Genomic DNA, 15,953 nt, shown 5'->3' with positions numbered 1-15,953 from the left:
AAACGCTGCACGCTGATGACCTGGACGCTCGTCTGCAGCAGAGCAGCTGGCTCCGGATCCTTCTAGATCTCAGCCATGCTAGCTGTTTTAGCACGGCTAATTTTGACAGCTAGGCTAACTTAAGCTGGGCATGTCAGAGGTGCCAGCAAGCATTTTACTACTGTGACTGGCATGCCCCGCCCACAGGCCCAAAAATATACGTCTGAGAGGACGAGTTCAGCCGGAGAACAGGAGAAGTCCTGACTGTAGTTTGACACGGTTTGGTCTTTAGATCTGTCAGGATCTGTGGAGGAGTTTTTACAGGAGAACCTCTGCTAGTGGACTTCATTTACAGCCCCTCTGCAGCCATATTGCCATGTTGCGCTTATTCTCGATTGCAGGAGATAACACTCCCCTCTCTCGCCTCCTATTTTTCATTCGGCACAGTAGCAGCACGCCATCTTATCAGCTGATCCTGGGCCAGAAGCTGGGAGTAGTTGCTCAGCAGAAAAAGGAGGGATTGTGCTGGGCTGGGCTTTAATATGAGAAAAAGCCAAATGCTGCGGGATCATTCTCCTGCTTTGTCCTCATCTCTCTCCGTTGTTCATTTTTCATCCTCTCTGCTTTCATCTTTCTGTCCTGCGCCCCCTCTCCTTCCTCTGCATTCTGCTCACTCTCCTCCTCCTCTCTCTCTCTTCCTCTCTCTCTGCTCCACTTACAAGATTTGGCAGCACTCCAAGATCTGAGAAAAACATCGGAGGCATCGCCTCGTTTTGATGTCTGGAAAGAGAGAGAGTCCTCATTTCCATTTCACAGCAACAGCACGGCAGAGAGAGCGAATACGAGAATATGGAGAGCGTAGAAGAGGGATGGGGAGGGCAGATGTACATCTTACATCGCAAGAAAGAAATAAAATTAGATTCAGAGCTTGATGACGGAGTTTATACAGGAAGAAGATGCAAACATGAGGAGAGACAGACAGGAAAGATGCGTCACTGAAACATTTAAAGGAAAAGAAAATGTCTGGGTTTTGTTTGTGTGACCTCCAAAGGACACTCAGAACATTTTCACATCCGTAGATAACTGAGCTAGTTCCACTCAAACATGTCGGACCAGTAGGGTTGGGTATTGTTTGGGATTTTTCCAGCACCCTTTAGTGTAAGTGACCAGGGGGACTGTTTCCTTTCCCCCATTAATTCATGTGTCTCCCGTTCCCTGCTCCATTAATCAGCTGGTATAGTCGCTCAATTATGAGCCAATCCCAATCTGCCACAGCCTCTTTTGATCTAATCATCCTGCTGCAACCCTCCTCCACCCAGCTACCTCCAAGTCCTCTCATCAGTGTCTGGGCCAAGCTCCTTAGAAGTCTGCTCCTCATCCTCTCCTTCACCAGTGTCTAGACTCCGTAGGGGGGTCTCTACCCTGCTGCCGGCCTCACTACCCTTCAGGTTCTTGAAGACACCACTATGCAGTCTATTTCACATTTCAAACATTTCCAAACTTGTCAAATATATTTGGTAAGATCTTAAGAACAGTGTTGGTGCCTGAATCAAACCTTTGAAGAGAGAAAAGTCTGTCAAAGTCACTGAGTAAATAGAGCGGTCTGAGTTTTGTAAATGATTCAGAGAAACGTCTGTAAAAGAGAAATGTGTGGAACTTCTTTACATAAGAGGCGCAAACTAAACCCATATACCGCCGCTGCATCAGAGATGAACACATTCTCGGTAGGAGCGTGTGAGCAGAGGAGAGGCATGATGAAAACATATTCAACTACAAACTATTTTGGTGGGGGGTCGTGTCAGGATGGCGGTGTCCCGAAAGGAAGCACCAAACTCTATGATGTAATTCAGAACAATAGGCGTCAGGCGTCATCCCTATAGACCAGGGGTTCCCAGACTTTATCTGTTGGCCCCCCTTTGGTAGAAGGAAACATTTTCACGAGACCCCACCCCTCGCCAAATACATCAGCACATAAATGTTTATTCATATTCACAGAAAACCTATTCCATGCAGTCAGGATGAGACTGCATCTAAAAAAGATGGGCGCAGCTCTTTTCTTAATGCCCAAGTGAAGCCAAGGGTCAAGACATGACCTTCATATTTTCATCTCTTTGTTTCAGTGGTGAGGTCTGCTGTAGACTCTTCAGAAAGTCTTAGTCCACTATCTACTTGGAAGTCATCACAGTGTGCCATACTCTAATAACAGTGCAAAATGGTGTAGGGGAGAATGGGCTTGGTTGTCACACTCTCTATCTCTTTGTGGTTGGTTGTTACACTCTCTCTGGGGTTGGTTGTCACACTCTCTATCTCTTTGTGGTTGGTTTTTACACTGTCTTTGGGGTTGTTGTCACACTCTATCTTTGGGGTTGGTTGTCACACTGTCTTTGCGGTTGTTGTCACACACTTTCTTTGGGATTGGTTGTCCCACTGTCTTTAGGGTCGGTTGTCACACTCTTTTTGGGGTTGGTTGTCACATTGTCTTTGGGGTTGGTTGTCACACTGTCTTTAGGGTCGGTTGTCACACTCTTTTTTGGGGGTTGGTTGTCACACTCTTTCTTTGGGGTCAAGGTTTATGTTTTTTACAAAGATGTGTAAAGTTCTAGGTGTGTCTTCCTCCAAAGTTAACCTTTCTCTGTCAATGGTGCCTCCGTGGATCTGGGTCCCAACTGTAGCCTGTGCCACAGAATGAGACATATAGGTCGTTTCCACTGAGCGGTCTGGCTCAGTTCGGTGCGGTACGGCACGTTTTTTTTTTTTTTTTGGTGTTTCCATAGAGAAAGGGTCCCAAAATACCGACCCGTACTGTCCCACTTTTCGGCACCTTTCTGTAGGGGTGCCAATCTTACCTCACCGTACCAAAAAGGTGGAGCTACACACAACAATAGGAGCTGCACTGACGTCACGTCAGCATGCAACTCAGCTGCTCACCTCCAGGCTTCAAACAAGGAAGTCTGCGCTGTGAGGAGTGGCAAAAGCAGGAGAAAAACGGACTAATATCTGCCTAAATGGGAAATATTTGGACTCGACAGAGATCCAAACTGTTTCCTGGTCTGTGGATGTTGGTATCTGACCACAAATCCAGTTTCCTGACATTTATCTGGATGATTTTAAGAACCTGAGCCTGAAGGCTCACATCAGCCTGATCCATCCACGATGGATGAGAAACTAAATTAATGCTGAAGTTTTGTGAATATGAAGCCTTAGATGAGTTCATTCTCTTCTCTAACTCGTTATTAATCTACGTCTTACGTTAGGTAACCTGTGAAAACATCGCTCTGTGGTTGTTGGACGTGTTTGTAAAACTTCAAGCTGCAGACTATTTTAAAACCAGATCAGTGCATCCCGGGTTTCTGACTTAATCTAGCTTGATTTTAACACCAGCTGAACTTTAACTTTATTTTTAATGCGGCGAGTTCACGCAGTACAGCTCTGAACTTTCATATTTAGTCACATAAACTGTTCTAGACTAGATATATTCACATATTAACGCAGCGTTACGACTCAAACCGTCTCTGTACACGTATTCATCAGCTGAGGATCTATACTGACAGCAGTTAACATCATTAAGATGTAGTTATTTTTTAAAAAGCACTCTCAGCTGAAATAAAGCTGTTTACTGCTTATTCTCTACTGATTTCTGTCCCCCATCCTTTCTATAACTCTGCTGCTGCAACAGCTGACTCACGCTGTCTGTGACTTTACATGCATGCTTTCACAGCCCCGCCCACCCAAGTGAGAGCACAGGTGTCTGTGGAAACGCAAGCTATTTGGGGGTTTAGCGTACCAAACCATACCAAACCGAAATGAATCAAACCGGACCCCCTGATGGAAGCACGGCTATAATGGTGATGATTCACGATCAGGAGTCTGTGCATTTAGTTGTATTTAGAAGTTAACTGGATGTTTGCACTCAGTCTGCTGCACATGGACTGGTATAGTTTGGATGCAGCCTCCACCAGAAATTCTGATTTTATCTCAAGTGGAACAAAGTGCCACTGATCACACTGGAGCATGTGCAGTAGAGCTGCAAAGAGGGACTGCAGTTTGCTCTGCAGTGCACTTAACCGGTGGATCGCTGCTGAGTATGTGGAATTTGGGGGTAGAAGTGTCCTCCAGAAAAATGCATCATTTTCAGGCAACAATGTTTACGATTACACTCATGACAAGGTGAAACAGCAGGTTTAAGACCAGCCTGAGTATGGTCAGCAGAGGAAGATCCTCAGTAAGGAGCAGAACAAGAGCATTTCTTCACACTGTAGCAGTATCTGCCATACTTCTGCTCCTAAATGGACTCTGGTCTGTTGCCTGCATGCTGGGATAAGGACAGAAATCCAGTTAAATGTCCGTACTGGGCCTCAACTTCAGTTCAACTTAACCATGCATGTAAAAGAGCTGTTTTTGTTTCCAGCTGGTGCTATGAATAGAGCAGCCACTCAAAGAAATCCAAACCCACTGAACTCCTGCAGAGAGAAACACTCAATGTTCTGCCTGCTTATTGCAGTAATTTGGTCCCATTTCAGTCTGAGGGAACCCAAGTTTGGCTCTCAGCATTGTAATCATCCAAACTTTGCAGGCGTTCATGGTAAACAGGCCAGGCCAGCCTCATGTAAACCCCCTCTGAGGACCGAGCCAGGAATCAGAAGGGGGAATTTTACACATCCTGCGATTCAGCCGTGCTCCTCCTAATTGCCGGTTGTAGCTCCAGAAGAAGAGGAACCGTCATTACTCGTCTCACAGGAGCCGAGCCGGGCTCTGAGGGAAACTTTGATTGATGAAAAGAAAAAAAAAGAGGCAGCAGATCGGAGCGTGTCCTCGATACAACATTTGCTGTGACCTTGTTTTGCCTGACAGGTCTAAAATTAACCGAGTGGATCAGTTGAACAGGGAGTGGAGAAATGTGGACCAGATTCCGCTTTTGGCGCGTCCCTGTCTCTGCTCGCTTTCAGGGGATTACAGCAGCACGAGCATGCCTTCTGATTTATTGTGCTAAACATAGGTTCATTAGTGAAACAGCTGGCTGCACTGACAGCTTCACCATCTCCCTCCACCCTCTGGATCAGATTCAAGGTTTGAATGTAAAATAAATGCCCAGGGATTATCATTCAGAATGCATATGAGTGTGGATGTCAGCGTGAGCGCTACGCTTCTCCTTCAGGCTAAATAAACGTCTGTGTTTTAGTTAGCGAGTGTTTCTTCAGGTTATACAGCAGCAGAATTACACAGGAATCATCACACACACGTTTATCTCAGAGGGCAGAGCCAGAGAAAGCTGCTCATTCTCCAAAGAAAGAAAATATGAACTCAGACCGGCCCAGATCTGCATAGCGGCCTACAGCAGAGTTAACCATTAGAAGGACCGGCTTCTTCACCTCTCTGACCGCCTTTCACTTAGCCTGATTAACGAATCTGTGACGAGGAAATCAATCCATCAGCCAATGAGGAGTTTATGAGCATCGATCAGGCTGTGCTGCAGGAGACGTCTGCTTTAAAAGATATTTCACCGCAGGAACATCCAGGCTTTGGCTGACAGGAAGTCAGAGTGCACCGGCTGAAAGGTTCAAAAATCAAACGACAACACAGGACAGAAATCTGCAAAACAAAGCCAGGCCTAAACCCAGCCCACCAGGGCCAACCTACCGGGGCCAACCTACCGGGGCCAACCTACCGGGGCCAACCTACCGGGGCCAACCTACCGGGCCAACCTACCGGGCCATCCTACCGGGCCATCCTACCGGGGCCAACCTACCGGGCCAACCTACCGGGGCCAACCTACCGGGCCAACCTACCGGGCCAACCTACCGGGGCCAACCTACCGAGGCCAACCTACCGGGGCCAACCTACCGGGGCCAACCTACCGGGGCCAACCTACCGGGGCCAACCTACCGGGCCAACCTACCGGGCCAACCTACCGGGGCCAACCTACCGGGCCAACCTACCGGGGCCAACCTACCGGGGCCAACCTACCGGGGCCAACCTACCGGGCCAACCTACCGGGGCCAACCTACCGAGCCAACCTACCGGGGCCAACCTACCGGGCCAACCTACCGGGGCCAACCTACCAGGGCCAACCTACCTGGGCCAACCTACCGGGCCATCCTACCAGGGCCAACCCACCAGGGCCAACCCACCAGGTTCAACCCACCGGGGGCTAACCCATAAGAGCCAACCCACCAGGGCCAACCCACCAGGGCGAACCCACTAGGGCCAACCTACCAGGGCCAATCTACCAGGGCCAACCCACCAGGGCCAACCCACCAGGTTCAACCCACCAGGGCTAACCCACCAGGGCCAACCCACCGGGGCTAACCCACCAGGGCCACCCTACCAGGGCCAAACCACCGGGGCCAACCTACCAGGGCCAACCCACCAGGCCTAACCCACCGGGGCCAACCCACCAGGGCCACCCCACCAGGGCTAACCCACCAGGGCCAACCTACTGGGGCTAACCCACCAGGACCACCCTACCAGGGCCAAACCACCGGGGCCAACCTACCAGGGCCAACCCACCAGGCCTAACCCACCGGGGCCAACCCACCAGGGCCACCCTACCAGGGCTAACCCACCAGGGCCAACCTACCAGGGCCAACCTACCAGGGCCAACCTACCAGGGCCAACCCACCAGGGCCACCCTACCAGGGCCAACCTACTGCGGCTAACCCACCAGGGCAAACCTACTAGGGCCACCCTACTAGGGCCACCCTACCAGGGCCAACCTTCTGGGGCTAACCCGCCAGGGACAACCCACAAGGGCTAACCCACCAGGGCCAACCCACCAGGCCCAACCCACCGGGGCTAACCCACCAGGGCCAACCTACCAGGGCCAACCCACCAGGGCTCATCCACCAGGGCCAACCCACTGGGGCTAACCCACTGGGGCCAACCTACCAGGGCTCACCCACCAGGGCCAACCTACCAGGGCCAACCTACCAGGGCCAACCCACCAGGGCCAACCCACCAGGGCCAACTTACCAGGCCCAACCCACCGGGGCCAACCTACTGGGGCCAACCTACAGGGGCCAACCCACCGGGGCCAACCCACCGGGGCCAACCCATCGGGGCCAACCTATCAGGCCCAACCCACCGGGGCCAACCTACTGGGGCCAACCTACAGGGGCCAACCCACCGGGGCCAACCTATCAGGCCCAACCCACCGGGGCCAACCTACTGGGGCCAACCTACAGGGGCCAACCCACCGGGGCCAACCCACCGGCGCCAACCCACCGGGGCCAACCTACCAGGGCCAACCCACCAGGGCCGACCAACCAGGGCCATTCTACCAGGGCCAACCCACTGGGGCCAACCTCCCGGGTTTGACCTATCGGGGCCAAACGCCAGCCAGCTGCAGATGTCAACATGAGAAATGACATGAAAATAAAGCACCTGTTTTAGGAACATTAAAGCTTTAAACTGCTTATCTCATGGCCAATACGCATTATTACTCTGACTGTAAGGCAGAATAAAGGGGAAGCTTTCTGAGACCCAGACCTGTGGAAGTCTGCAAAAACATGATCCATCTTAGCATCAGGTCATGGCTGCATTATTTGATTTAAACCTCCTCAGACCTAAGCTTCTGTTCCACTCAGACTTTTACCTTCTCACACCTATTCAGAATGACTCGGACCTGAAAAGTTCAACAGCTCAGCTTTATGTTTGAACAGGAATAAACTGAAGTGACATCCACAAATCTCCTGAAGCTCCTGTTTCCACAGAAAATACACCAGAAAACAGGAAAAGTTTTTAAACTACAGAACTTTACATAGAAACGACCTGTAATTTATCTGAAAATGTTTAAAGTATCCCATAAAGTACCCCCAAAATGTCTCCAGATAATTCCCAAATGATTCAGTTAAACTTTGTCATAAAGCAAAAATCCCCAAGAATTCCATATACATTCCTGAAAAGTTTCAAGGAAATTGCCAAAAATTTACCTTTAAATTTTTAATAAAATTCCCCAAAAATGTACAAAAATATTCCCCAAAATTCTGTGACAATGATGGAATATTATCGAATTATTTTAAGACCCCCCCAACAAAAACAGATTCTGATCTAATTCCTAAAAACATACAAATGTATTTCCCATATTTACATAAAAATGCCTTTTATTTCAAAGCTAATTCCCTTTTTAAAAAATTCCCAATGAATTCCCTCAAATTTACAAAAAATATGAAAATTTTCAGGAATATACCTCAAAAGTTAATTGAAACACATTTAAACACAATTCAAAACACACCTAAACCTCAACCTGAACAAGACTACACAGATTCCTCAACATCCAAACAAATGTCCCAAATTTCCAAAAATAAATTCAAAGAAAATTTCCCCAAAACTCTAAAATATACAAACATGCGTTCATGAAAATGTCCCCAAATGTCCAAAGAAACTCCCTAAAATGAAACTGACCAAACTTAAATCACTGCTCAGGCCTCGCCTTTAAGAATATTTGAATGTTATTATTGATATTTAATCATATTATTTATAATATTATTATTACTGATTAATATCTGTTATGATGTAATGCTGTACTCTTCAACCATAAAACTTAAAATCACACTGTATATAAAATTAATCTCTACTATTATTATTATTATTATTGTTGTTGTTGTTGTTGTTGTTATCATTACTATTATTATTATTATTATTATTAATAATAATAATTATAAAAACAACAATAATAATTAAAACATGAATATAAATGTTTTTATTATTATCATTATCATAATTGTTATTGTTTTCATATTATATATTAATAATGATTGTTGTTGTTGTCACTAATGTTATTATTATTATTTTTAACATCATTATTGTCATTTTGATGTTAAAAATCTTGTAATTATTATTATATTATTATTATGATTTTATTATTGTTGTTGTTGTTGTTGTTGTTACCCTTTTATCATTTTAAGGTCACTGTTATTATTATCGTAATCATTATTATTTTATTATTGATAATAATAATGTTATTATCTCTATTATTTTAAATGATGTTATCATTATTATCATTATTATTTTTATTGTTGTTGTGATTACTGTTATTAGTATTACTATCATTTTAAATGTAATTATTATTGTTGTTATTATGAATGTTATTATCATTGTTATTATTATTATTATTATTATTATTATTATTATTATAGGGCTGTCTTTTGATGCCATTGGCAGGACACTTGATCTGATGAATCAGTGACTGAGGGATGAAGAGGAGGAAGAGGGCTCTGCTGCAGTGCTAAAGCAGCTGATTCATGCTGGGAGGCATTTTTATGATTCCTCTGCTATAACTCTGTCCTGTCTGAAGTTAAATCCTTCTGTTACACATCCTTTCTCTGAGTCAGCTCCAAAATGAGGACAAAAAGGCGGCATGAACCCTGCTGATCTGAGGCATGTGTATGATTCAGTCGCATTTATTCCTCCTGTTATTAGCATTAGCATTAGCATTAGCATCTCTGTCTGTAAGTCCAGATCAACACATACATGTGAGGATTGACCTATAGTCTGGTTTGAATGTATTGATATCAGCGCACTGATTGCAGTTGAGGTCCATTATTAGTTAAGGATGTATGATATTAGATTACTGTAAATATCTGACGGTTCTGCTCAGCTGGTTAATAACCAGGACATCAGGAGCTGTTCTGTCCCTGTGAGCATGCTAGAAGGCCCGTCAGCATCTCTCTGCGGTCACAGTGATAGAAAATGATCCACTCATTTGACTTTAAAAACTCACAGACAGCTCAGTGGACCAGTCAGAGGTCATCTATGTGGGCTAGGATGTTCCTGCTCCTCTGAGGATGAACCCGGGCTTCTCTGAGTGTTCTAGATTAAAGCTGGGGCTCTAAGGTCCCACCAGTGACGTCTTTAGTTCTCTGCTAGCTGCTGATTGGAGCTCTCCTGTTTCTGCTGAGGCGTCAGAGAATGATTGGCTTCAGTCTGAGCTGGAATGGAAGCAAACAGCAGCTGAACGTTTGGTCCGTGATCTGAGGTGTGTGTGGAACTCTGCATGTCACGCTCACGTGTGTTTGAGTGGAACTAAAGATTTAGTGAAGGCAGAGAGGAAGTCCAAGACCAGGAACGTTCTGAGACCAGGACCATCAGAAACCACTTAAACCATTCAACGACCCGAACACGTGGTTGGAAATGATCGACCAATCAGGGCGAGCGTGAAAGCAGAAATGGTCTCCACCGATAAAGGGCCAGTTCGGCTGATTTAGCATTAAATCTGAGCCTGACTAAAGTGTGCTAAAGTTGTCCCAGACCCCCTGAGTCCTGATTAAAGGAAAAACACCAAAAGCCCATCAGAGCAGACGTTGTGGAGGAAAGCCACATCTTTAGGAGGAGATGAAACTCTGATCCTGAGACAAACAGCAGCAGCATCACCAAGGAAGAACCCCAGAGACAGTCCAGATCCAGGACCATGCTGCTGGATCTCTCTGAGATCATTCTGGAGGAGAGGCTTCCAGAACGCTGAATCAGCACTATTACTAACAGCTTCTAGAAAAGTCTGCAGACAGAGAGCTCAGCTGTGGAGAACTGGTTCACCCTCCTCAGTAAAGACGCTTCAGTGATGATCAGCCTCCATCTTCTCCTGGTCTAGCTCTGAGGGACGTCCTCAGTTCTCCTCAGATCAGATCTGAGCTCAGAGGAACGTTCAGAGTCTGGATCAGACGTTCAGGACCACAGAAGAAGACCGACTGCCCTGATCTGATCAGTGAAGACCTGAACCCAGAGGGTTGATGCAGGAGGAGGAAGCCATCACGTCATATCTACCCAAAGGTCCTTAGTCCTTTTAAAATAAAAGCAGGTCAGCGTCAAACAGGAAGTCATAACCCTTAGTTTGAGACAATAATCCATAAATGAGACAAAACATCAGATAACAACGTGCAGCAAAAGGAGATTAAGTGTGATTAACTACAGAGGTTGAGATTAAAATGTTAACCCTTTGACAGCTCTAATATGCCGCTGCAGCTTTAACGGCTGCATGAATCTTTGCCCCAGGTGCTATCCGTCTCACCTGGCCTCACCTGGCCTGGCCTCAGACTAAAGCGTTCAGAGAAACATCAAAGTCAAACTCTGTTTTCCTCATAAAGAGGAGCTTAAACATTCACGATCCCTGCAGAGTAAACACCAGAACGTCTGTGAGTCATTAACCACAATCGCTGCTGCAGGATCACTCTGAAAACAAGGACATGAGGGACTGAAATCAGAAGAATGCACGCTCAGACTGCAGCATCAACTCTGGATGACCTCTGCTTCATTTGTTTACTGAATCCTCCAGAATGTTCCCTCCTGAATATGAATGGACTGCAGACGAGCATCTGCTGCACCGGTAACCATGCAACACTCCGGCGCCGTGCTTTAGATACGGAGCAGGCTATTCTAGTCAGGTATGCTGCCATCAGTCTCCACAAAGAGAGACAGAAATGTTCTTTTGTGTCGTTGCATCATCCCGTATGTGGCAATTTGGCTCCCAGCGCGCTGTCATAAAGAACAAGTAGGTCAAAGTGCCGACTAATAGAAAAAGTGGGAGAGAACAGTGTGATGGAGTGGGTGTGCTGTTGGCGGGCAGAGTAAAGTGATACCCTTTATCAATCTGTGCTGCGTTTAAAGTCCAACTGATTAGATAGCCTTCCAAAGAACAGAAAGAAAACGGCCGTAAACAAACAGCTGCTTTCAAAATGTGCACCCAAGGAAAAACAGGTTTCTACGGGGCAGTCTAGTCCAGAGTCCATTTCTGTTAGTGCTCTCAATCAGGGCGAACCTCGCCCTCAGCAGGCTAAACAGAGGGGTTCATTCAACATGATCAATCACTTCATCAGGACACGACTCAGCTTAGCAGACAGCAATCCTTTTAAAGAGGGTTCAAAAGTACATTTAAAGAAAACGCAGCAACAACCTGAGAGCAAACAAACAATCTGCTGCGCTGCAATCTCCATAAAACATGTGCAGGAAGCAGATTATGTCGAAAAGAATTACGCAACACCAAGTCTCTCCCACTCTGCAAGATATTAATCTCCACGTCAGTGTCGGCCGGCTGCAGCGTCAGCGACACGGACCAACATCTCTTTGTCTGCAGGAGCAGAAACACACTTCTCCTCTGCACACACAGATCCTGCAGCTACATGAGCTACAGAGACCAGACTGCAGCGGTAGAACTGTTGTTTTTATGGCTGTGCTGCCCTGAATCTGCAACTATTTCATTTGCATGTGAAGAGGTACAGAGGGAGGATGGTCAGTGTTATTGTCACTGTGGCAGGCTGACATCTGCTCTGAGCATGAGGAAGAATGGGAAAGCAGCAGCAATAGGAGGAAAAGAGCTAATGCAGCTAACTCATGCTATCTTTTACTCTACTTTCATTCTGTCCACAAGCTGGTCTGGATTAAGAACCCTCTGCACATCCTTGCTTTCAGTCAGCTCTAAATTCTAGCAGAATTAGGCCAAAGTCGCAGCACTGCTGATCTGAAGCATGTGGGCTCGTATCCTTCAGTCACATCTTAACAGGGAGCAGCTTACAGGCTTTTCATGGGTCCTGCTGAGCATTAGCATCTATTTCTCTTCAAAGTCCAGACTATTTGATGATTTTTATGCTCCTAAGAGTTAAAACAGGAGTAAAAGGCCCCAGCTCCAACTCTGACTGATAGTAGAGATGCTGCTAAGAGCTTATCTGTGGTTCCATCATGGTGACAATCCTGCCTTTTCTCACGTTGTGACTCAACAGATCCCAGCTGACTGAACATGACTCTGCACCTATTTGTGTACGCTGCAGCCTCTTACAGTGCAGCAGAAGTGTTTCAGTGTTTCCAGCCATGCTCCTCCATGAATCATGAAGGCAGCATGTGTGCAGAGAGGCTGCGGTCCTGCAGCGTGAAACAGTAGCCTACTTCCGTTGTGCAGCGTAAATCACGCCTTCCTGAGCCGTCACAACACGAGCAGAGCGCCCTATCTCCTAACGGCTGACGCTGAAGCACTCAAATGAAGCAAGCTCAGACAATCAGTTCATACAAGATCAGAAATTGTATTTGGCAATTTTTAAACAAGTGCATACAAGTACAGCTAAAAGCATTTCAGTTTTGCCAAGTGCTCGTAGAGTAGCATTAGTCACATTCTACGTTAAACAGGAACTGCCACCAGACCTAGAAGTACATCAAGAATTCTGTTAAACATCAACAAAGAGGAACGTAGTCCATTATAATGAGTACATACCTTTATCTTCAAAAATATAGAAACACAATGTATTCAAAAATCAAAAATTATACAACCATGTTTACGAAGTATACTCTTCCCTTGGGTCCAATATGTACAAGTCTGTTAGTTTGAATGGTATGTATGTGATATTTATATATTTATACTCAGATTCTGCAGACAAAATCAAGGGTCCCTCTCCTTTTTTACTTTCACGTCTCCTGCCAGGATGGTGGCGATTTCTCCCTGCATGAAAGCCCACGGTACGTTCGAGCCGACCAGGGGACATTTCTCTCCGCTGGGACAGTACACCTCGCCCGTGGCGCCCTGCTGCTTTATGCTCTCCCTCGAGCACGGGAAGCAGAACTTGTGCGAGGGCACAGACGGGCACTGAACAAAGTGCGTGTCCTCCAAACGCTCGTGGCACAGCGTGCAGCACAGCGGTATGCTGCCGGGTACCGAGGAGTCCGGAATGCTCTGTGGGTGCACCTGGTCCATGCCCGGCACGTGGGGGGTGCCCGCCCCGGACGCTTCTCTCTGCGCCAGCCTCCTCTGATTCATGGAGGACGGCGACAGCGGGCTGTTGCTGTTCCTGCGGGTGGTGGAGTGGACCTGGTTGGCGTCCTTGGGGGAGCTGTTCCCACCTGCATTGTCTGCCGCCATGATGAGCGCCGCCATAGGGGACTGGCCGTTCTGCGCCGCCTCGGGTGGGGTGGTGCGGGAGTGGGGGGATATTGTGGAAGGGGGAGAGGCGAAGCTCGGCGGGGGCACCGGAGGCATTTTGAGTCCGTCGGTAGGCGGGGGTAACCACTGCTGTCCTTCTCCGTTGAGCTTGGCGGCCGTCCCCTCTCCCTCGGGCTCAGGCGACGCTTTTCTCTTCATGCTGCGGGGGTGTTTTCCTGCAGGACGGAAAGGGTTAAACAGGATCAGCTATTACACAGGCATGCATCTGACTGCTCAGCTGCAAAACAACACCAACAAAGCACCGAAACAGGAAACAGATCATGAATGCACCTTAGGTTTCTGCAGACGTGCTACTATAAATACAGCTGCTCACTGTTAACCCTTTCCTGGCTGCAGGAGGTGAATGGAGACTAAAATACTGCAGAGACTCTGGGTTCTGATGAAAGGCTGGGAGCTGCTGGGTTTGGTAAACATCTCAGGGCTTCAGCTCAGGACTACACCAGAACCAGGTTTATGCTCCGCTCAGAGACTCGCTGCTCTATTATTCTGCAGCAGAGCTTCTTCTCTGTCATTCAGTGCGGAAATATCAGATTTGGTAAATAAATGTGCAGCTTTTAGTTAAAGCATTAAAACCATTCCATCCTGAATCCAAATTAAAGGGATCTGTGAGAGAGAGGCTGAGGAAATTAACCCTTGCTGGCCCGTTAATGCTGCAGACTGCTACTATAAATATCTGCTGTTGTGTTAACCCTTTCCTGGCTCCATGTGTGAACAGGGACCTACCAGACTTGGAGGCGGTGGCGCTCGGCTCATATCCCATCACCCTTTGTTGCATGGCCGCATGGTCCTTCTTGAATCTGCTGTCGAACGTGTGCAGAGCCATCAGGTCCCTCACGGTCTTTCCTTTGCTCATCCAGTCCTGCTCGGCCCGGTTTTTGTGGCTCTCGGAGATCTCCGGGGTTAAACTGTCCGCTCGGTGCTTCTCCTTGCCCTCCCGCTCGTGCTCGCTGCTGGACACCGAGGCGGGTCTCTTCCCCAGGTCTGCGGGGGGAAGCCCCATCTGTCCCGGTCTGCCGTTAACGGCGTGCACCGGGGGCATGCTCCCGTTAACCAAAGGCACTAGATTGGGGGGCACGGCGCTGTTCCTGCGCGGGTTGGGGCTCTGTCGGTTCAGCTCGGGAGGCTCGTCGGGTTTAGGAAATCCGTTAGGGACGGGGATGCCGTTCGCCTGCCTGCCCGACGGGTACTCGGGGCCGAGTCTCGGCGGCCGGTCCGAGGACAGCGGGTATCGGTCCAGAGGCTGCGGCGGCCGGGAGCCCGGATCTCCCCCCGCAGCGTGGTTGATCGCCTGGATCTCCTTCGCCTTCCCCGGCCCGGGAGACCTGCCCTCCTGGAAGCCGTGCGCCCTCTTCAGCTGCCGGGCCGTCTCGATGACGAACTCGATCCGGTCCGCTCCCTCGTAGTTGACACATCCTCTGCACACGGGCTCGGTAAAATCCCAGATCATGGCCCACGGCATGCGGGGCAGGTCGCATAAATAACACGACTGCCTCCTGGAAGAAGCAGCGACCGCCGCGGACGACATTTCTCTGGTCGTCGACCCCCCGGAAAAGCCCAAAATGTGTCTGCTGTGAATTTCCGTCCAAACACGACAAACAAGAAAAGTCCGCGGTGGTCGGAGAGGCTGTCAGCTGCTGGTGAGGCTGAAGATGAAGTTTCAGAGGGAGAAGTTCATTCCGCTGCGTCCTTTCCTCCGCCGCTCCTCTCTCTATCTCCACTCTCTCTCTACTACAGGCTCAATGTGGAGCAGTGACGTCACCAGCGGCTCTAAACGCCGCTTCCACTTCAGTTTCTATTGACTTGATTTCTTCGACAGACCCCTTCCTCCTCCTCCTCCTTTACTGCAGCCTCTGCTAGGGCTGGGCAACACTCTCTGATTAGAGACAGACATCAGGATTAAAGCTACTGACTGACAGTTTCTGCTAGGGCTGGGCAACACTCTCTGATTAGAGACAGACATCAGGATTAAAGCTTCTGACTGAGAGTTTCTGCTAGGGCTGGGCAACACTCTCTGATTAGAGACAGACATCAGGATTAGAGCTTCTGACAGTTTCTGCTA

The 15,953-nt window shown here is 48.1% G+C and overlaps 1 protein-coding gene across 1 annotated transcript; it reads right to left on the bottom strand.

Annotated features, from left to right (window-relative positions):
• Nucleotides 1–12,963: 12,963 nt before the first annotated feature.
• Nucleotides 12,964–15,716, bottom strand: irf2bp2a (interferon regulatory factor 2 binding protein 2a). Its single transcript, XM_041790274.1, has 2 exons — nucleotides 14,618–15,716; nucleotides 12,964–14,049 (listed from the first exon to the last, which is right to left on the bottom strand). The coding sequence occupies exons 1-2, from the start codon at nucleotides 15,417–15,419 to the stop codon at nucleotides 13,337–13,339; spliced, it is 1,515 nt and encodes a 504-aa protein (XP_041646208.1). The 5' UTR covers nucleotides 15,420–15,716; the 3' UTR covers nucleotides 12,964–13,336.
• Between the last annotated feature and the right edge of the window lie 237 nt (nucleotides 15,717–15,953).

Source organism: Cheilinus undulatus, linkage group 6 (assembly GCF_018320785.1).
Source record: "Cheilinus undulatus linkage group 6, ASM1832078v1, whole genome shotgun sequence".
NCBI classification, from domain to species: domain Eukaryota; kingdom Metazoa; phylum Chordata; class Actinopteri; order Labriformes; family Labridae; genus Cheilinus; species Cheilinus undulatus.
This window is presented reverse-complemented; position numbering and strand designations above follow the sequence as displayed.

Coding starts and splice junctions, on each gene's coding strand:
- irf2bp2a (XM_041790274.1), bottom strand. CDS start 15,419: ATGTCGTCCGCGGCGGTCGCTGCTTCTTCCAGGAGGCAGTCGTGTTAT. Junction 14,050..14,617: donor CGCCACCGCCTCCAAGTCTG/GTAGGTCCCTGT, acceptor TCCGTCCTGCAG/GAAAACACCCCCGCAGCATG.